Below are 23,325 nucleotides of genomic sequence, written 5' to 3' on the forward strand. Positions count from 1 at the left end.
CCAGTCACTAGGCTAACCACTATCATATGATTTCACTGACTCTAGAAGAGGATCTTACCTAATAAATAAGAGACACTGAGCAACAGGAAGCCACTTGTCCCTACAGATTGTGATATCAGGAAGAAGACTGGAGCCCATTAGGGTGGGAAAACTACTGCCATCCTGGCTGTAGCAGATGGTTCTTTCTCTGCCTCTGTCCTATTGCAAGAAAATGCCTGCCCTGTTAGATCTGGTCAGTGATGTTTGATGAACGACATTTGTGCTTGAAGAGTCTCAAGCGAAAAGGGTAGTAAGGGAGGAGAAAGAAATAAAAGCTCATGGGGGAAAAAAATCACCCACATGAAGTAGATTTACGTTGGATCCCCAGGTTCCCTTCACAGATCAGTGTCAAAGCAGATGTTTCTCTCCAATCTTGGCATCTTCCTCAACTGCTGATACTCCAAGTTAATTAGTTTAGTATAACTTTGTGTCTCTTAATTGATGAAAAGTGTTTTTCAACAACAAAAATACCTATAATTGGTCCACAATTCTAGATGGGGCCTAGGCAGGTGACAGGGAATTCAGGTAGACCAACTGCCAAGAAAAAAAGCTCTGAAGTGCTCTCAAACAGAAAGATTGCAGACTCGTGGACAGTATATATCTATCTTTGAGTCATATTGGTTCCAAAGATGACCAATTTTTTTTGCTGACTCCTCCCACTTTATACAGCATAGATCATCGTAGGAAAATTTTAAAGGCAAAATACAAAAGTCCACACCAATTTCCACAATAAGCACTTATTACCCTTATAATAAGAAAGCCCCACAGAACGGTATTAGAAAAGCCCTCGTACAACTACTCATGTTTGGGAAATAAATCATGATTGTGTTTGTAAGTGTGCTCCCATTTAGAGACATTCATGTTCTAAATGTAAATGGCAAATGGTTCATAGAGAAAAACAAAAAATATTGATATGTTATTGATACAATACCAAGAAACAAATATGCCAGCCTCACCAAAAGTTCTTTTCCCATTGTAAATTATGTGTATAACTTGGTATATATTTTCCTAGTTTTTAATCTATATAATCTAAAATAAACCAAACACAGAAAACCATAGCCTTCCTCCTCTCCTAGCCCCATAGCAATTCCAGAGCAGTGAGATAGTCATTTGTGGGTGTCCTAGTGTGCTTGGAAGTCCCGAAATATTCTTGTAGCCCAGGACACTCTGTTTTCTTAGTCTATTTTGAGATAATCCTTCTCTCAGTAAATGAACTTATGCTAACTAAATGATTATAGACTAAAGATTAAATCAGAAAGATAAGTAATTTATGCTGTGAAAAATTTATCAGGTGGACTAAAAAACTGTCAGATTGTCCAGACTCTCCCTAGAGGCAATAACTGAAGAAGCCAAAAGGGAAGCCGAATTCTGGGTGAACTTGAATTGGATGATACTAGTGGCTGGTAGTCAAATTACTATAATCTGATGAATTCGGTTGCACAGTAGGGATTGACTGGCTTGGTAGACCAGAATGCTTTCTTGGGTGGCCAGAGAACCCTGTCCTGTCTACAAAGCTGGTGATGCATTGTTGCTCTTTAATGCCCATACACCTACTCACTATTAAGATCATTTTTCTCCTGTTAACATATCTTTCTTGGGTAGGCTGTATTTCATTTGATTAGCCTTCAGTTTCCACTGTTACAGTAGTATTCTGGTCAGTAGTATTCTGTTACTCTGCTACTACACCCAAGGCATCAAATATAGGCATTGACACATAGTCATCTAACATAGGATGCTTCTAAAAAAAGCATGGTTGATTTATTAATTAACTTGTACTAGATTGGATTAAATTAGATTTTTCTTACTTTTATCCTCAGGTAACTGAGATGTGTTTAGCTGGATGTCTCTCCTGTGTACTTATAGCTACCCTTTGGATATTCATATTAATGTAATTTTATCGAATAACTATAGTCCCCTTTTATTTAAAAAATGAGAAAGAAAGACAGTAAGAGTTTGATTATTCAGTGATTTTATGGTGGAGAAAAGGCCCAAATAGTTTTTTTTTCCAAAAGAAACTTAAATCAATCCTAATTGATAGTGGTTCCCTAACATATTAAAAAGTCTTATGTGAGGTTTATGGATATCTGTTTAATTATTTCATTTATTGTCACTTGACAGAGCGTGAAAGAAGTCTTGCTTTGTTTATTTGGAGTGGAGTTCAATTCTAAATGGATCTAACTCTGAGCCCATAACAGGAGGGTTAGTTATTAGAATGGTAAAATGTTCACCTTATGGGTTGATCTTACCTGTGTGAGGCATAAGACCACCAGATGTACAAAAGTTTCCTCCCTCCAAGCCTTATTTTCGCCACACCCTACCCTCTCACAATGCATACCACCTTGCCAACCAGACCCTTCAGACATCACTCTTCACAAAATAAGACTGCCACCACTAGAAGCCAAGCCCAGGCAATTTGGGTTCTGTAGGTGGGAAAGAAAATCAAACCTAATAGCCATCATTCTCATGTTTTGGTCAGTGGCAAAACTGGCCAGATAGAGATGCTGAGGCTGTGAGAAGAGACAGAACTGCAGGCATATGGCAAGATTGGTGTGGTTGCAGCTTAAAGTCACAGGGATGACACAGGGTACAACCTCAGAGACCCCATCTGCAAATCCAGAGAGACAACTGGTCACAGGGATCCAACCATGCAAGCTGGCATTCTGGGGAAAGATTTCCACCTCAAAGATGAAGTAAGAATATGATAGGAACCTATTAACTAAAATTTGAGTAGGGAAGGAAATGTGCGAGGTACAAGGCAAGACCCAGGTATCTGTTAGGATCAGCAAGTATTCTAAGTCACTGCTGCTTCTCTTTCTTATGGATATGAATTTCCTAGAGAGAAGATGTACCTGGTCAAATAATCCTGCTTGAAATGCTTGAGATTTTATTAATGCTTTTTATTTTAATTTTTGAGATGGAGTCTCGCTCTGTCACCCAGGCTGGAGTGCAGTGGTGTGATCTCAGCTCACTGCAAGCTCCGCCTCCCGGGTTCAAGTGATTCTCCTGCCTCAGCCTCCCGAGTAGCTGGGACTACAGGTGCCTGCCAGCATGCCTGGCTAATTTTTTTGTATTTTAGTACAGACGGGATTTCACCATATTGGCCAGGCTGGTCTCGAACTCCTTACCTCGTGATCCACCTGCCTCGGCCTCCCAAAGTGCTGGGATTACAGGCGTGAGCCACCGTGCCCAGCTGAGATTTTTTTAATGCATTTATTACTATAAAAGACAAGAATGCTGCTACCCTGTGGCCTTGTGAGGCACGTTCAATGCAGAGGACCAGCTTGATGATTTTTCACCATTCATGACCATTTTCCTTTGCCTTTAGTTTTTTCTAGAATGATTAACCACATTTACTCACCAAAACTTGAGTTCTGACTATACGCAGGTTCTTCAAGGAGACCCAGAACTAGCTATGAAATAATAGTCTCTGGCATTTAATTTATTTATTCAACCAATTATTAATAGATTCAAAAGTATCTAGTATGTACAAAAAATGTTTAGAGAGGTTGAAAGTGGCCAGGTGTGGTGGCTCATGCCTATAATCCCAGCACTTTGGGAGGCCAAGGTTGGAGGATTGCTTGAAACCAGGAGTTCGTGACCAGATTGGAAACAAAGTGAAACTCTGTCTCTGCTCCCCCCACAAAAAAGTTAAAAGCATAGGGGTCTCACTGCCTGACCTCACATTCTGGTTTGGACATTATTAACTTTTTGACTCTGGGAAAGTTACTAAAATTAAAATTTTCTAAAGATCTGTTTTTTTCATCTATAAGACTGGATAAAATAATAGTAGCTACCTTAAAGTAGTTATGATTCTTAAAGAACATGTTACTTGTGAAATCTCTGGCCCATACATTGTTAAGACAGAGGCAAGCCAGCCTTAATAAAGCACTGAGAAGGATCGCATGTATATAATATTCTCAAAATGACGAAACTGTAGTGATGAAGAACAAAGCAACAGTTGCCAGGGGCTAGTTAAGGTTGTGGGGAGGGTGTGACTATCAAGAGTTAGTACCAGGCCTGCCTGGGCAATAGAGTGAGACTCTGTAGAAAGAAAGAAAGAAAAAAATAGTTAGTACAAGGGAGTTTCTTTGTGATAACAGAATGCTTCTGTATCTTGAGCAGGCAGTTGTGATGCAAATATGTATGTGTGATACTGCTCCCACCTCCACCAAAAATGAGTGCATGTCAAAGCTGGTGAAACCCGAATTTGGTCTGTAGTTTATAGTATCGTATCAATGTTAATTTTCTGGTTTTGAGGATGTACCATGGCTATGTAAGATGATATCACTGGGGAAAGCTGGGGGAAGAATACACAGGAACACTGTGTTGTCTTTCAATTTATGAGTCTTAGATTATTTCAAAATAGAGGTTTTTTTTGTTTTGTTTTGTTGTTATTCTGCTTTGTTTTTCAGACAGTGTCTCGCTCTGTAGCCCAGGCTGGAGTGCAGTGGTGTGATCTCGGTGCACTGTAGCCTCTACCTTCCAGGTCCAAGCGATTCTCCTGCCTCAGCCTCCTGAATAGCTGAGATTACAGGCATACACCACCACATCTGGCTTTTTTTTTTTTTTTTTTTTTTTTTTTTTTTTTTTTTTTAGTAGTGATGTGGTTTCACCATGTTGGCCGAGCTGGTCTCGAACTTCTGGCCTCAAATGATCCACCTGCCTCAGCCTCCTAAAGTGCTGGGATTACAGGCGGGAGCCATTCAAAATAGTTTAAAAATATAAGGCACGAAGAGAGATGTGACAGCGTAACAGAGAAGAGATAGACTTGTCTCTGCCCTTATGGAGTTTACATTCTACTGGGAAGAGAAACCAGTAATTACACAGTCAGTTATTTCATGGTAACTGTGCTCAGTGTTACGAAGGAAAAATGTAATGTGCTATGACAGCATATACAAAGACAAGGGGGCCCAAAGCTGGGGCAGCTCAGGAGAGGCTTCTTGTTGTTGGGGGATATCTAAGCTCCCGTTTCTATAGTAGGGTGAGCTGGATGGGATGGTGGGAGGCGTTCTAGGGAAAGGGAGCAACATTGATGGGGACCTGGAGGGTGAAAGAGCCCTCGGCAGCTTAGAGGAACTGGCCGCCGTGCAGGAGTCAGAGTTAAGTAGGCCAGTGTTACAAGCACAGTGTTGTGGGGGTCAAGGAAAGAAGTAATTATGTCTGACAAGAAACTGGGGGGAGAAAACAAGTGCACCATGATAGTAGCAATGGATAAAGCTTAGATTTTGAAATGGGTTGTTTTTTAATGAATTTAAAGCTACAATTATAAAATGCACAAAGGAATGGATACTTCGAGTGTGTGATGAGTTTGGGAAGCCACACATAGTCTGGTGAAGAGGGTCCCTGGAAGAAGCTGGAAAGGGACTGGGAAGAGCATGTGGCGCTTGACCACAAAGGAAGTTTGATTTTTTGTCTTGCAGGCATGGAGGAGCCATTGGGACTTTTGAGCTGGCAAGTTCTTCAAAGTTTACTCAGAGGCCAAGATAAAGCATAGATGGAGTTAAAGAGAACTGAAGCCAGTGAGCCTGGCCAAGAGGCTACTGCAGGAGTCCAGGATAGGGACATTAGAGCCTGAAGCTGGGGTGAAGGGAGTGGTACTGGGACAGGGAGTGACAAAGGAGCCTCATGTCAGCAGGCCCAGCCAACAATAGGAACCTCAGATCCTGGAGCATCTCTCCTAGTATTTAGGTTGGTGCAAACGTAATTGTGCTTTTTGCAGTTCATCCCTCTGAGGTCTCATGTAGGTATATAAAAACATGCATGTAACACATCTACTGTCGCCTTGTTAGAAATTGGGAAATTGGAAAGAGTGCACATATCCATTAGTGAGTACTTGAGTAAACTATGGTGCATAATCCTACAATGGGGTTCTATGGAGCGCTTAAGAACCATGGAGTATCTTCTTAAAATATTAAGTCAGAAGAATTGCAGAAGTCTAGGTATAGTATGACCTAATTTCATAGAATAATGTGTAGAGTGCATTTTACATACATAGAAAAAGATCTTGAAAGATATACCTCTTCCTTTGGCAATAAAGATATTTGCAGGTGGAGACTGTAAAGAATGTTTACTTTTTATACATTTCCTTATAGTAATTTATTTATTACAAATATATTCATGCTTCAATATATCTGTCTGTTGCACTTCTACGTGAACGGTGTTGTCTTAGATTGGACTCCTGTGACCAGGCTTTGAGATGGAGACCACATGCAGAAGGAGGCAGCCCTTGGGAGGTGCCCCTGTTAGGAAGTAAGGAAGACAGCACTGGGCAGAGAGGGAAGCTCACCCATATTGCAGTTGTAACTGAGACATACTAGGAGCTCTTGAGCTGGGATGGCCCTTCAGAGTCATCCTAAATTGGGGCAGGGTCTTTATATCCTTACGTTAGCCAGTCATTGGGTTTGGACTGCCTTGAGGAGGGAGCATGACCTTGGGCTAGTCCATTCCCTGTAGCTGAGGGCAACTCCTGTTGAAGGATGCAGCTAAGAATGGCCAGCAACTGATAGTCCTATGCACTGGCCAATGGATGCCCTGACTCTGAAGAGGGAATCTGGGAAAGCACTACAGTATCCATTACAGTTATTTGGTGTAAGTTTAAAATTTATTTTCAGACTTGCAGACCTTGCTTAATTATCTTAACTTCGCTTTCACTAATACAAAGATAAAAGAGGAAAAAATGATTATCTCAATGTGAAAAAAACTAAATGAAATTAAAAAACCTTTTTGATTAAAAAAGTCTTGGCAATTAGGAGTAAAAAGCAATTTATTTGACCTGATAAAGAGGTACTTTCTCCAGGCTCCCCTTTCTTTGAAGGTGTAGGCCCTCTGCGGGCCAGGCTCCTCTGGCTTAATTTCCTCCACCACATTGTGTGGCCTCAGGCCTTGCCTTCCATCTCCTTGACCACAAGCCGCAGAGTGCTCTGATTCTCATATTGGTATTTGCCTCCAGGCAGTCCCAGTTTCTGAATTTCCTTCTGTTTTCGTTTTTCCTCTCTTCTTTTTTTTTTTCCTTTTTTTTTTTTTTTTTTTGTGGCTCCTAGTGATTTCCCTTCCTTTCTTGTGTGCTCAGCAATACATTTAAAAGTATATTTGTTGTAATTTATTTAGCACCTAGTGTTTCACAGCGGGAAGGTTTTTCAGTGTATCTGGTCCACAGTTCTACAGAAAGCTAAACCCCGACTGTCTTCACCAAAGGCAATTTTTCCTTTTGCTGCCTCTAATGTGACTTTCAGTTTTATTTTTTATATTTTATTTATTTCATAAGTTCATTCACCTTTATCCTCTTCTCCTCTTGCTCTATCTTCTATCGAATCTCAGTTTTTCTTCTTTGACCTCTTTTCTTTAACGGAGAATTATTTGATCATGAATTATACCTATTGGGGCAAACTTTTCTGGTTTGTATCATTCAGCTGACTTTTAAAAATCATATTCCTCTCTATGTTTTTTGTGGTATCTATGACTACATTCCATACTGTTTCGTTTCTTGTGATTATGCATTCTTAAATTGGTTTGTTCTTACCGAGCCAGCTATTTGTGAAAGGACAGAACTGGAGACAGACTAGGGAATGGAGCTAGGGCAGCTTGAATTTCCATCTATTTTCCACTACTGCCTTGTCCTGGAGAACGGCCTCTGTGTGGGCTCAACTCATTTCTGTCTCCTCAGCTCATTTTTATCACAGCTCTTTTGGATGGTGACATAAAGCTTGGTCTCCATCAGGTGAGCATGAGCCATATATTCAGGCTTGGTACCACCACTCTTTTCTTGTTGACCTTAGTACACCCACATCCTGCTCTGGCAGAGATGACACACTAGCCTGTTTCCACATTTAGCATCATCACCTCTGACCCCTAATGCCAAACAGGGGCATCTACCCTGGGGAAATCAGAGCATTTCCCCAGTGCTCCCATGCATCGAGACCTCATGTTCCCAGCAAGGGTCATTTAATGTCCTTCAGGGTTTGCCACCTGTAAAGACCTCTCTGTTCTGCTCACTCAACCAGAGAGCTGCAGGATCTTGTTTCTTCCATCAGAGTCTCCCCATGTCCTCGTTTAATTTTCCTAACACTTGGCAGCCTTTTAAAGAGTGATGTTTGGATTATGGGTGTTTCCTACTGTTTCATCAGTTTCGCTTCTGTTTCTCGTTCTCCTAATTTTTGGTTGACTTAAGGAAAGAGAGCTTTCAGTCTTGCACTTGATCTTGAAGTCCAGAGGATTATTATAGGATGATAGAAGACTTAAGCAGGTGAGGGACGAGCTATCTCATAGATGATCTGAGAAGGGCTGGGCCATAAGAGTAGCCTGGAAAGAAGGAAGTTTCTTCCTTACACACAGAAGGGCAAAAATCCACAGGGAACATACAGGAGGAATTTTAGGTCGATAGGAAGAAAAGGAGTAAAAAAGGTACTTGCTCCTGTGGGAGATGTGGAGTCTGGCATGTACAAGGAACAGCAATAGACTTTATTCATTTATTCAGCAAATTTTTATCACATCCATGCTATATGCCAGGCAGTGGGGAACCAGTAATGAACAGGACAAATGAATTCCTGTTCTCTGATACTTCACTTTCTCACAGAGGAGCCACAGAACAAGGAAGAACTGAGCAGCAGCAACAACAGCAAGAGCCTGTTTTCTGCCGGGTTCTATAATAGACAACAGAGCAGTGGAGGGTCTAGTGGCGGCTTCCATGTGGAGGTGCTATTTAAGCTAGACCTGAAAGAACAGAGAATCCAGCCATGTGAAAGGAGGGGAAGAGCATTCGTGGCACAGAGTAGAAAATGCTATGGCCCTGAATCAGAAAAGAGCTTAATAATTTTCAGGAACAAACAAATTACTGGTTGGACTTGAAGGAGCAAGACAGAACATGGCACAGGCTGAGGTTGGAGAGAAAGGAAGGAACCAAATCATGTAGGCATTTGTAGGAGCTGGGTTTGTATTCCATCGTTACTTCCTCAGTCAGTAGAGATGATGAAGAACAGAAATCTAGGCAAATACAAATAAATTATAAGTGTACCAAAATGATGATAGTTAAAACCCATGAAAAAAGAGCATAACATCAACAAGTGCTTTGGCAATTCTCTATATGGAGATTCGGGTTTTAAGATTATTTGGGCAGAATTCATAGCATAAAAAATTAACATTACTCACAGACTTACATTCTAAGGAGAGGAATTCCATGTCGTGCTTTTAGGAATGAATCCTAGAAACTGATTGTCCTCTGGAACAAAGGAGACTGTGGCATTTTAGAGAGCCCTAAGCTTCAATATGCATTTCTGAATTTGAGGATATGGTTGAGGAAAATTAGCCAGAAGGAAAGGACTTGGACAGTCAGGATTCCACAGATCTGGAAAGTGGGAAGGCAAGGGCCATGCTGAAGGAGACATTCACTCTTTGCATTGGGGGCTCTCAGAGATGAAGCCAGGTAGCATGTATAACACCCAGCTTATTCTCACACCCATGCTTTCTCTGTTTGCAAAGAGAAATCACATTGGAAATATTTCTAAAGATTACCCTTCTGCAACAGAAAGAATTGACTGGAAAGTAAGTTATGAAAAAGAAATCTGGAAGCAAGGTAATAGAGCCCCAAACAGAATTTAAATCTTTTCCTATCAGTATTTGGTAGAGTCTGAGTACTGACATATCAGAATATATATAGGACTTTATCCAGTTGAAGCTGCAGACTTTAAGGATGTATCCATTTCCTCCCCTCTTCCCTCCTTCCTTCCCTCCCTCAACAGTGAATGTTTGAGATGATGCTATCCAGCCTTTATAGACCAATCTATAGATAAGTGACTCTTCTTTTTAGCCTTCTTCATGGCGAATTTCTCTCCAACATTCTTTGCATTCTAATTGGTCTTACTCAATTCCAAAGAATTTCCCATTAATCAATAAAGCTTCTTCTTAGAAGTGGACTAAAGCTGAAGTTTCAGCTCCTGTCAGACTCAATGTGAGAGACTCCTTTCAAAAAGAGGCAAACTGTGAATCCAGTTTTCTTTTGGCATTAATTTCCTAGTAGTTCTGGGGATTCAAATGAGACATCAATGACTAGCTGTCACTCAAGTATTTTATCTCAAAGCTTAAAGGACTGGAAAGTGACTGTGCTCCTTCCACTCTCAGTTCAAGTACAGTATTCTGTTCCTGGCAGCCAAAAAGCAGCAGGTGTAGGATGAGGAATAGCTGGCCATTGCTCCTGGCCAGAGAAGGCGCTTCTTCACAACAGTGGAAGGTTTCAGTATCGCTTAGCCTGTCCAAGAGAAACTATTTTTGTTCCATATCCATGCCCTGGTAGGAGAGTTCAAATTTATTTTGGGTTTGCTGATGGCTATACTATCAGGAGGATATCAGTGCAGGAAGCCAAGAAGCTACCATCTGTGCTGTGTTTGTATCTAAAGAATTATTTAGAAGACTGATTACTCAGTTAGCTGGGCCTCCTGACCTTCTAGTATTACACTTAGGAAGGTAACTAACACTTTCTTGAAAGTCACTTCACTTTTAATAACCCATATAATTCCCTCATTATAAGGTAGGGATCAAAGTATTGACCAAAGCTTCACACTGAGTCTCATGTGTTGTGGATGCTATGAATGATCACTTGTGGTTAACAGAAAGTGACTCCTAACAGTGATATGTTAGTAAATATTTAACAATGGGCTCTCTAGGGAAAAAATACCTGATTCATAGCATTTGCCAGTTTCCATGATGGAATAGTAAGAACAATTTTATAAATTCAAAAACATAGATGAAATATAGAAATTCCACAAAAGACAATAATGACCAAAATCAACTCAAGCAAAATAGGAAGCCCAAATAGCCCTATATTTATTAAAGAAAATGAATTCACAAATCTGCCCACCAGAAAAATTGCAAGTCCAGATGGCTTTACTAGGGAAGTATATCAATTGCATAAGGAATAAATTACACTAATCTTGCACAAAACCCTTCAGAAAATAGAGAGGAAACACTTCCCAACTCACCTTTTGATACCAGAATTAGGTGAAGACATTATGAGAAAAGAAAATTACAGATCAGAAATCAGTATACTTCATGAATAGAGATGAAAAGAAAATTCTTTGCAAAGTATCAGCAGATTGAATCTAGTAAAAACATATATATGTGTGTGTGTATATATATGTGTGTGTGTGTGTGTATATATATATAAATTATCATATATGATGACCAGGAATGTAAGGTTGGTTTGACTTTCAAAATCAATTGATGTAATTCACCATATTAACAGAATAAAGAGGGAAAACTGTATGATTGTCTCAAGATATGAAACAAAACCATCAGAAAAAATGGAAAAATTCAGCACTTATTCTTTGTGTATGTATATAACTCCCAAATAAAGTAAGAACAGAAGATATTTTTCTCAACTTGATAAAAGACAACTAAAAGAAGCCTGCAGCTAATATCAGACTGAAGTGTGGAAAGACTGAACACTTTCCCTAAGATAGAGATGAAGGCAAGGATGCTCACTCTCCATCACTTCTATTCAACGTATTGCTGCAGGTCACAGGCAGTGCAATAAAAAAAAAAGAAGTAAAATGCATAAAGTTGTAAGGGAAAAACACTGTTTTTATTTGCAGATCGTGTAAGTATAAAATGCAAAACTATTTCTAAAATAGCTACTAGAACTACTACATGAATTTAGCAAAGGTATAAGATACAATGTCAGTATTCAAAAATCAGTTCATTTTTATAAACTAACAAAAAAGAATGTAAAAAATGTAACACTCTCCACAATAGCATCACAAAACATGAAATATTTATGGATAGGTTCAACAAAATATGTGCAGTATCTGTGCATTGAAAACCACAAACATTGCTGAGAGAAATTAAAGAAGACCCAAGTTAGGGGATACAAATGATCTTCATGGATTGGAAGATTCAATATTGTTAAAATGTTAGCTCTCCCCAAACAGTCACCATGAGAATTCTAGCAGGATATTTGTATAAATTAACAATTGGAGATTCTAACATTTAAATGGAAATGCAAAGGACTTAAAACAGTCAAAACAATTTGGAAAGGAAGAACACAGTGGGAGCCTATGATAAGCAGAATTCCAACATGATGCCAAGATTCCATCCCCTGCTGCACCAGCGTGTACAATCCCCTTCTGTAGAGTATGAGAGAGACCTGTGAATATGATGGGATGTCACTCTCTTGATTAGGTTATGTTATATGGCAAAGGTGAAGAGATTTGCATCAGTGGCTCCATCTAAGACTGAAGTGGCTTGGTGCCTGTGTTGGGACACCCAGACCAAATGTAAACCTTTGGTCCTCACCCTCCAGAAACAGATGTGCCTTTACCACCCCTCAGGTTAAGGCAAACACACATTTATCGCACAGTCTACCTTCGGGGTCAGACTGGGGGAGGAGGTCCACAAATGCCCTGAGGCATACTCATGACTATGTGGGCAGGGAATTCCAGGCTCACAGTAACTCCAGGTGTGATCTCGAAGGGAAGAGGTGCATGCTCTGCATAGGCAAGCCACTTGGCCACAGGATGTCTTCACTCCATGGGAAGGGAGGAGGCTCAAGCTGGCTGAAGTAGAGCCTCCCCAAGCAGAACATCTCAAACTTATATGTGCATAAGATCTTATTGAAATGCAGGATCAGAGCAGATCAGAGTGAGACCTGGGATCCTGCACATTTAAAAGCTTTCAGGTGACATGAGTGCTGCCGACCCACTTTGAATAGCAAGGCTGGAATCATGGGGCGGGGTAGTACTGCTGTGATGCCTGGCAGTGCATCCCTGGCATCGGAGCACATGATCAGCCCTAATTGGTTTGGTGTTACTTGTGAAATCTGTCCAGCAAAAGAAGTGAAAACAGAATGGCTATCTTTAATTAAGTGTTTACTATCTGTCACTAGTATCTTTAGGTGTGATAACTCATGTAATTCATTGGTAACCACTCCTTGCCAAGTACCAGCTTAGAAACACTAGCCAGTTGCTTAAAGACGTTCTTCTGATCTCATAGCATCGATTATTTTCAACCTTTTATCTGTCCCAGTTACCCAAGCCATTGTGCTACAAAATCCCTGGGATCTTCAAGTTTTCCTAAACCCTCTTTTTCCTAAATCCTCATTCTCATGGACCTCAAGACAGCCTGGGAAAACATCCTGGTTTGTTTTACTACAAAATCTTGTTATTAGATCTCTGTGGGGTCCTCCTGATTCATGGCAGTCTTCCTTTTAAATATTTTATGGACTTCTAGTACGTTATCCACAGCAGTGCCCCAAATCCACTCTTTGTGCTCAGCTCTATTTCCAACTGTCAGCAAAAGTGCTTGCATTTCACTTTAAAGGGAAGAATGCTTAATCTGTGTTTATAATCCTAATCCCTTTCTTTTCCTGGGCTTTGCTTATCAGTTGTTCCCTGTCTTTCTATCTCCTTTTACTCTGACTTTTAGCCGATCAAAATACTGCCTGGATCTCTTATTTTGTAAGATCATACACACCTTCCTAATCCCTGTTACATGTCTCAGGCAGCCAGCCTCCTTTGCCTTCCCTCACTGTCCACTGCCATGAAACAGGAGTCACCTTTTACTGCCTCTACCTGCCACCTACAACCACTTTAATCTCTTGCATTCTGGCCTTTTCTTCCACCAACCTACAAAACCACCAATTTGAAGTGGCATTAAACTATTTATTATTTTTATTAATAAAATATGGGAGCATGAATGAGATATAAAATGAAGTCAAAATTGTTTCTAATATTTATGCTGTATTTTTCCATTTTGTAGCATTTTTTATTTTGAGGCATCACTCTACAGAGACTTTTATCTCTTCCTGTGGGATGGTTCCCTTTCTATGCCACATTTTTTGACATTTACAAAAACATACACTTTTTCTTTTAAATTCAGTGCTGAAGGTTAAGACCTTGGGCCATTCATTATTTTATCTGAACTTCTTTTCTCACCATTAGTTGGAAGAAGGGTAAAATATACATTGAGTACTCTACTCTCTTTTGATGATTATATTGCTGTTGGGCCAAAACAAACCTTTGAAACCTAGATGAACTTCTAAGTTATTCCAAGAGAATTAGGAATCTTCCTCTACCCTCCATGGACCCAGCTTCTCAGTGCAGCTAAAGCCCTTGCTTAGTCTGTATAAATTAATACATTTACTGGAAATGTGACTTTAGGAGATTTTATAGCAGTGGTTTCAATGCTGCTAGTGGTGAAGTGGAAATTTGAGAATGTGAAGATTAATTTAAACCACATGATGGGTTCAAGGAAAAGGGACATAGCCGGCAGTTTCCTGAATGTGTGCTAACTCTAGATAGTGGGTAATGGGATCCGAAAAAACCACCAGTGAACTTTTAAACCCTCTTGAGAGGAATCAAACCAGCACAATTAGCCCTGAAACAGAGCTGTACATGAAAACAGGCCTCTTCTCTCTCCCTCAGAAATCAATCCCTTTGCCTGAAAGAACACAATTGGGAGATCAGAGAGAGGAGGCACCTTAACTTTTACTACTAATGGAATGAAGCTAGACCTGTGTTTCCAATTATTAGCTGGTTTACTGATCTGTCTTTCATCATAGATTCCAAATTCTGTTGGATTCTTTTAACTATTGTTAACCAATAAATTGTATGTTGTGGATAGTCGATGAACTTGGAATAAAAGATTTCTTTTTCCTTCCAGTTTGTTGTAGCAGTGTTCTGGATCATTTATGCTTATGACAGAGAGATGATATACCCGAAGCTGCTGGATAATTTTATCCCAGGGTGGCTGAATCACGGAATGGTGAGTGGATTAAAACAAATGGCTTTCTTTTATTTTAAAAAATCTATTAAATAGCTATTATCTGCTATTTAGACCTTCCATAGAATTTGCCTAAAAAGCCATGAAATCTTGGAAGGTTATAATGGGATATTAAAATTCGAGAATACTGTAATATTTACTGAATATAAATAGAAACTTCTTCCCATGGAATTGAGTCATTATTCAAACGATGTAGTAGATGAATCCACAGATTATTAAGGTTGGTGTGTCAGTGGTGTTAAATAATATAACTAGCCAATTCTGGGATGAATTTAATTTCTGTACCATTAGAAGGCTTGTCCTCAGAGCCCAAGGATGGATTCCCATCTACACAGCCACCAGCCCTCCGCTCCACCTGCACCTCACATCGACGGGATTTTGTTTGAAGTAACTATTGCAGCTGGACAGTTTCCCTCAGATGGGCAGCAAGGCTGTTACTTTCTCTCAGAGATCTGTTGCAGGCATTTGGAGGTGTCTTTTGCAATGGAATTGTTTGCCTTCTAGGGTTCTGCCCAAGTTAGGGTGTTCGCCTGTGGCTTTGAGGCCTTTTCCTTCTTCTCAGTCTAATTCTTTCTGATGCTTTAGCCATGATGTTGCCCTCACTAGTTTCAAATCCAGTGCTTTGGATGGTTTTCACATCATTTTACAACATTTGAGGATATATTTTCTGCAGTGAAATTTTGTCTCATCTTCCCTTTCAGTTTTTGGAATTGAGCACTACTTTATTATTAACTAAGAAGCATGCATTTTGGTTACAGCAGTTTTTAGAATATGTCCCAGGGTGTTCCTGGTGAAAAGGGCAGCCCATCACAAGAAATTATAGGGGAAGGAAGAGCTGGAAATCATGAGTCTTGAGTACAAAATAACAGTTTCCCCTCTCCCCCCAATTTTGGTATATTTGAAGAAAAGTGGTGTGTCTAACAAACAAACATCACTGTACTGAAGGGTTTTGATCAATTCTTTCTTAAGCCAATTCATCAAAAGTGGCACATCTCAGAGAATTGGATTTTTTTTAGTTCGATTAGAGCCACACTCTTGAAGGATTAACATGGCACCTCTGGTCTATTTCCAAACACATCAGTTGGGTCTTGTCAGTTCAATTTAGCCATCCATGGGGCCTGGCATGGTTACTATGGCCTTCTCCAACTTTTTCCTTTTCTTGAATGTGAAAAGCATGTCGTAACTCCATGGCTTTGCAATCTTCTGCCCCAAATGCCCTTCTCAGTCTTTCCTGACAAATTCCTGCTAGCTTAGTTCCTATCTTCTTTAAGAAGCCATTCCTAACTCCCCAAGCAAAGTTAGCTATTCTGTTACTTGTGCTTGCACAGCACTTTCATATCTCTATTATGCATGTCTGTATCCCCACAAAAATGTTAAGCTCCTAGTGCAAAACAGCCTTTGAATTCCAAGCACTTCCCCCAGTTGTCTGGCATACAGTAGGATCAATACATATTTATTAAATTGATGAATGAATTCACTGTAGCCAGTTTCCATAATTCTTTGCCAGTTACATAGCTACTATTATTTTTTTTGTGCCAGGCATTCTACAGTGATTGTATCATTAAATTTTCACAGTGGCGCTACAAATAAGGAATGATCTCAATTACAAATGAAGAAACTGAATCTCAGAAACATTATATAATTTGCCCAAATGACGTAGCTCAGGATGGTAGAAGTGGGATCTGAACCCAAGCCTATCTGGTCTCAAATGTGTGGCCACGTTTTATCTGAACAAGCAAAACGTTAATTGATTCTTGATAAAAAGAGTAACATTGTATAGCTTTTACAACAGTAAGTTAACAAAATGTAAGAGAAACATCTTCAGGGTATTTTGAAGCTTAGTTTCAAACTGTTTAGCGTATTTCAGCTGTCTAAGATAAACCAGTCAATAATTAGATACGTATTTTTAAGAAAAAGACATTATGAAATTCCTGATCTCCAAGAGCTGAGTTGTAAATGGAGATAGGCTTTGTAAATCACTTCAAACATTACACCAGAAAACATTGTCATGTGCTCAATCAGGAGCAGGCTCTGGCCAAAAGGCAGGCATATTCTTGTACAAATAGTATCCTTTGTGACATCTCCAAATATGAGGAAGAGTAATATCACCTAGATAACTCTAATTAGAGTGTCCAAATTTTGAGTATTAAAGGGAGACTCCTGAAGTTGCTGCCTCCAGTTGAATGTGAAATGATGTCAGTTACCTTGTTCTGACATTAAGAGAGACTTTGCTGACAACAAATAATTGCATCGTGTGCTATAGAATTAAAGTCTCGGCCACTTTGGCCTATTGTTAACAGGCCTGAACTGCACAATATTACCTTCATGCCAGAGAATGAATCACAGCCTTTGTGGATCCTGGTTCTAAATTTTTAATGTTTTGAACAAATGGCTTATTAAGCATGTATCCAGCCATTAGAACTTTGACTTGCCTCTCTTAATTTTACCTTGATTCACTTTGATGTCTTAAAATTCTTACTCCTGGAGACAAATACTACTTAGAAACACAAGGCGGAATTGAATGACACAAATATTTAGGAAGGAGAAAAGATAAATTAGTTAATATGTCAAATCCTCTGAGAGATAATATGAGTTCAATAAATTCTTTCACAATGAATTTTGTGTACTAATAGTGATAAATGACAGTTCTTTGGTTTTCTTCATGTTCCAATTGATAGTTCCAGAATTACTGAGAAAAAAGAAGTTGTGCATGGTGGCTGAGGCGTATTTTGCAATATTAGACAATTTACATTACTTGAATTCTGTATCTGTGTAACTATAGATACAAAATGGATAAACCATGAGGCCGATACTTTAGACTCGCAATTAAAATATGAACATTAAATGCTGGAATTATGAATAATTTTCATAAAATGTGTAATAAAATGACATTTCAAATAAATGAGCATTTTCTTCTTTGTTTAAATAATATTTGTTTTACTAACTATTAATTTGTATTTGCTTTTAATTCTAATTGGTTTTTAGTATTTAATTTAAAAATAGCATTTTTAAATATATGGAAATAAGTGGATTCCAGATTTCTTACCGGCCTGCCTGGATAACTTGGTGAAACCCTGTCTCTTAAAAAAAAAAAAATTAGCTGGATGTGGTGGTATGAACCTGTAGTCCTAGCTACTCAGGAGGCTGAGGTGGGGGGATTGCTTGAGCCCATGAAGTCAAGGCTATAGTGAGCCATGATCATGCTACTGCACTCCAGCCCAAGTGACAGGAGTGAGACCCTGTCTCAAGAACAAAAAAATTCTCACATGTATTTTAATGTATGTATTTTAATTGAAAATTCAAATTGTATACATTTTTATTATAATTTTATTCTCAATTGATCTTTTAGATTACTACTATCAGTAGAGTGAAAATTTTGTGACATTTTCCATTATAATAGCATATTTAGTAATTTTGCTGAAATGAAGGCAAGAAAAATATAGTTTTAGAATATATTCATATTCTATTAAATATTTTAATATTTATATCTATAGCTTATAAATATATATGTTTTACTACTTATCCAATCACATATTTTCTATTTTGTTTTGTAAAACTACATATGACAATGTAGGAGGATAAAACATTTTATTTAGTACTTCATTAGCTTTATTTGTAGCTTTTTTCAAAAATGTGTATGCTTATTTTAATTTTCAATGGGTAACACATACATATGTCATAAAATTTAAATGTTTCCCTGCCTCCTTTGTATACCAGCTACTTAATTATTTTTTCCTTTACTTATACCTTTTAAAATTAATTTTAACATACATGTAATTAACATCTTTACATGGTACAGAGGGATATTTCAAAACATGTATATAATGTGTAATGGTCAAATCAGGGTAATTAGCATATATATTTTCTCAAACATTTATCATTTCTTTATGTTGAGAACATTCAAAATCCTCTCTTCTAGCTTTTTGAAAATATACAATAAATTATTGTTAACTATATTCACTCTATATTGCTATAGAACACTGGAATTTATTCCTCCTATCTAGCTAGAATTGTGTCTCTGCTAACCAGCCTCTCCATACTCTCCCCTCCTGGCTACCCTTCCCAACCTCTAATAACCACAATTCTACTCACTACTTCTATGAGCTCATCATTTTTAGCTCCATCTTGTTCCAGATCTTAGAGGAAAAGCTTTCAGCTTTTGTCTCTTTGGTATAATGTTAGCTGTGGGTTTGTCATATATGGCCTTTATTGTATTAAGGTATATTCCATCTATACCTAATTTGTTGAGAGTTGTTATTGTAAATGATATTTAATTTTATCAAATACTTTTTCTGTGTCTATTGAGATAATCATATGGGTTTTGTCCTTCATTTTGTTTATGAGATGTATCAAATGTATTCATTTGTGTATGTTGAATCATCCTTTCATCTCTGGGATAAATATAAACTTTTGGATGTGCTGTTGGATTTGGTTTGGTAGTATTTTGTTGAGGATTTTTGCATCTATGCTCATCAGAGATATTGGCCTATAGTTTAATTTTTTTGGTTCTGTCCTTGTCTGATTTTGGCATCATGGTAATGCTGGCATCATAGAATGAGTTAGGAATAATTCCCTCCTCTTTAATTTTTTGGAAGATTTTCAGAAGTATTTGTGTTAGTTCTTCTTTATAAGTTTGGTACAATTTAGCAGTGAAACTGTTCTGTCCTGGGCTTTACATTGTTCAGAGACTTTTTATTACTTATTCAATCTCATTGCTTGTTATTGGTCCATTCAGGTATTGTGTTTCCTCCTGGCTCAATGTTGATAGGTTATATGTGTCCAGGAATTCATCCACTTCCTCTAGGTTTTTCAATTTGTTGGTACACAGTTGTTCTTAATAATCTGTTATGATCCTTTGTATTTCTTGATCTGCAGTCAAATGCTGTACCCCTGAGCTGTACCCCTCCTGATCCTTTGTATTTCTATGGTATCAGTTTTAATGTCTCCTTTTCTGATTTTATTTATTTGAGTCTTCTCTCTTTTTTCTTAGTCTACCTAATGGTATGTCAGTTTTGCTTATCATTTCCAAAAAAAACGAGTATTTCTTTTGTTGGTCTTTTGAAATTTTTTGTCTCTATTTCAATTCTGTTCTGGTATTTATTATTTCTTTCCTTCTATTAATTTTAGGCTTTGTTTGTTCTTGCTTTCCAGTTCCTTGAGGTGCATCTTTAGGTTGTTTATTTGCCATCTTTTCTTTTTAGTACTTCATTAGCTTTAATTGTAAATTTTCTTTGTTTATTTGAAATCTGATTTCTCAGAAATCACCACTAAAGAATTTATTCATGTAACCAAACACCACCTGTTCCCCAAAAACCTATTGAAATAAAAAAAAAATCCATTCAGATGAAAAAGGAAAAAAAAGAAATAAAGAACAAAAAAAGAATGAAGGAAGCCTGCAGGACAAATGGGACAACATTAAGGAAACAAATATTCCCATTATAGAAATTTCAGATGAATAAGAGATGGGAAAAGGCATAGGAAACCTGTTCAATGAAATAATAGATGAAAGCTTTCCAAGTGTTGGGAGAGATATGAACATCCAGATACGGAAAGCTGAAAAATCAACAAGTAGATAAACCAAAAAAGGTTCTCTCTGAAGCAAATTATAGTCAAATTGTAGTCTTTTATCCCTCATCCACCTCCCACCCTTTCCCTTGAGTCCCCAAAGTCCATTGTATCATTCTTATGCCTTTGCACCCTCATAGCTTAGCTCCCACTCATGAGTGAGAACATAATGATGTTTGATTTTCCATTCTCGAGTTACTTCACTTAGAATGATGGTTTCCAATTCCATCCAGGTTGCTGCAAATGCCAGTATTTTATTCCTTTTTATGGCTGAGTAGTATTTAATAGTATATATATATAATCACATTTTCTTTATCCACTCGTTGATTGATGGGCATTTGGACTGGTTCTATATTTTTGAAATTGCAAATTTTGCTGCTGTAAACATGCGTGTGCAAGTGTCTTTTTCATATAATGACTTCTTTTCCTCTGAATAGATACCCAGGAGTGGGATTTCTGTATCAAATGGTAGATCTACTTTTTGTTATTTTAGGAAACTCCACACTGTTTTCCATAGTGGTTGTACTAGTTTACATTACCACCAACAGTGTAAAAGTGTTCCCTTTTCACCACATCCCCGCCAACATCCATTATTATTTGATTTTTTGATTATGACCACCCTCACAGGAGTCAGATGGTATTGCATTGTGGTTTTGATTTGCATTTCCCTGATCATTAGTAATGTTGAGCATTTTTTCCTATGTTTGTCGGCCATTTGTATATCTTCCTTTGAGAATTGTCCATTCATATCCTTAGCCCATTTTTGGATGGGATTGTTTGATTTTTTTTTCTTGCTGATTTGTTTGAGATCCTTGTACATTCTGGATATTAGTCCTTTGTCAGAAGTATAGATTGTGAAGATTTTCTCCCATTCTGTGCATTGTCTGTTTACTCTGTTGATTCTTTTGCTGTGCAGAAGCTTTTTAGTTTGATTAAGTCCCATCTATTTATCTTTGTTTTTGTTGCATTTGCTTTTGGGTTCTTGGTCATGAAGTCTTTGCATAAGCCAATGTCTAGAAGGGTTTTGCTGATGAGCCAACCTCTAGAATGGCTCCAATGAGATGATCATGTAATTATTTGTTTTTGATTCTGTTCACATGGTGCATCACATTTACTGACTTGCAAATGTTAAACCATCCCTTCATCCCTGGTATGAATCCCACTTGATCATGGTGGATTATCTTTTTCACATGCTGTTGGATTCAGTTAGTTAGTATTTTACTGAGGATTTTTGCATCTATGTTCATCAGGGATATTGGTCTGTAGTTTTCTTTTGTTGTTATACCCTTTCCTGGTTTTGGTATTAGGGTGATACTGGCTTCATAGAATGATTTAGGGAGGATTCCCTCTTTCTCTATCTTTTGGAATAGTGTATAATAGAATTGGTACCAATTCTTTGAATGGCTGATAGAATTTAGCTGTAAATCTGTCTGGCCCTGGACTTTTTTTGTTGGTAGCTTTTTTATTACCATTTCAATCTCGCTTCTTGTTATTGGTCCATTTAGAGTTTCTATTTCTTCCTGGTTTAATCTAGGGAGGTTGTATATTTCCAGGAATTTATCCATCTCCTCTAGGTTTTCTAGTTTACGTGCATAAAGGTGTTCACTGTAGCCTTGAATGATTGTTTATATTTCTGTGGTATCAGTTGTAATATCTCCCATTTCATTTCTAATTGAGCTTATTTGGATCTTTTCTTTTCTTGGTTAATCTCACTAATGGTCTATCAATTTTTTTATCTTTATAAAGAGTCAACTTTTTGATTCATTTATCTTTTGTATTTTTTTTTTACTTCAACTTCATTTAGTTTTTTTGTTTGTTTGTTTGTTTTTGACAGAGTTTCACCCCGTTGCCCAGGCTAGAGTGCAGTGGTACAATCTTGCTACACTGCAACCTCTGCCTCCTGGGTTCAAGCAGTTCTCACGCCTCAGCCTCCTGAGTAGCTAGGATTACAGGTGTGCACCACCACACCTATCTAATTTGTGTATTGTGTATTTTTAGTAGAGACAGTGTTTTGCCATGTTGGCCAGACTGGTCTTGAACTCCTGACCTCAAGTGATCTACCCACCTTGGCCTCCTAAAGTGCTGGGATTAAAGACGTGAGCCATGGTGCCTAGACAGCCACCATGGCCGGCCTCATTTAGTTCTGCTGAGATCTTGGTTATTTCTTTTCTTCGGTTAGGTTTGGATTTGGTTTGCTTTTGTTTCTCTAGTTCCTAGAGGTGTGACCTTAGATTGTCTATTTGCACTCTTTCAGACTTTTTGATGTAGGCATTTAATACTATGAACTTTCCTCTTAGCACTGCTTTTGCTGTATCCCAGAGGTTTGGATAGGTTGTGTCACTATCATTGTTCAGTTCAAAGAATTTTTTGATTTCTACCTTGATTTCATTGTTGAGCCAATGATCATTCAGGAGCAACTTCTTTAATTTTCATATATTTGCATGGTTTTGAGGGTTCCTTTTGGAGTTGATTTCCAATTTTATTCCACTGTGGACTGAGGGAATACTTGATATAATTTAGATTTTCTTAAATTTGTTGAGACTTGTTTTGTGGCCTATCACATGGTCTATCTTGGAGAATGTTCCATGTACTGATGAATAAAATGAATATTCTGCAATTGTTGGGTAGACTGTTCTGTAAATATCTGTTAGGTCCATTTGTTCTAGGGTATAGTTTAAGTCCATTGTTTCTCTGTTGACTTTCTGTGTTGATGACCAGTCTAGTGCTGTCAGTGGAGTATTGAAGTCCCCCACTATTATTGTGTTGTTGTCTATCTCACTTCTTAGGTCTAGTAGTAATTGTTTTATAAATTTGGGAACTCCAGTGTTAGATGCATATATATTTAGGATTTTGATATTTCCCTGTTGAACTGGTCCTTTTATCATTATATAATGTCCCTCTTTAAAGCAACTGCTGTTGCTTTAAAGTCTGTTTTGTCTGATATAAGAAAAGCTA

General features: G+C 38.1%; 1 protein-coding gene across 11 annotated transcripts in view; it reads left to right on the forward strand.

The window, feature by feature from the left end:
* AIG1 (androgen induced 1) overlaps positions 1–23,325 on the forward strand; it is a 290,545-nt gene that overhangs the window by 91,496 nt on the left and 175,724 nt on the right. For all 11 annotated transcript variants that reach the window (XM_054558246.2, XM_054558241.2, XM_054558240.2 and 8 more), the window contains one exon: positions 14,686–14,787. In XM_054558246.2, the coding sequence (XP_054414221.1) occupies positions 14,686–14,787 (102 nt within the window). The remainder of the gene's footprint in view (positions 1–14,685; positions 14,788–23,325) is intronic.

This window comes from Pongo abelii, chromosome 5 (genome assembly GCF_028885655.2).
Source record: "Pongo abelii isolate AG06213 chromosome 5, NHGRI_mPonAbe1-v2.0_pri, whole genome shotgun sequence".
Taxonomy (NCBI): Eukaryota; Metazoa; Chordata; class Mammalia; order Primates; family Hominidae; genus Pongo; species Pongo abelii.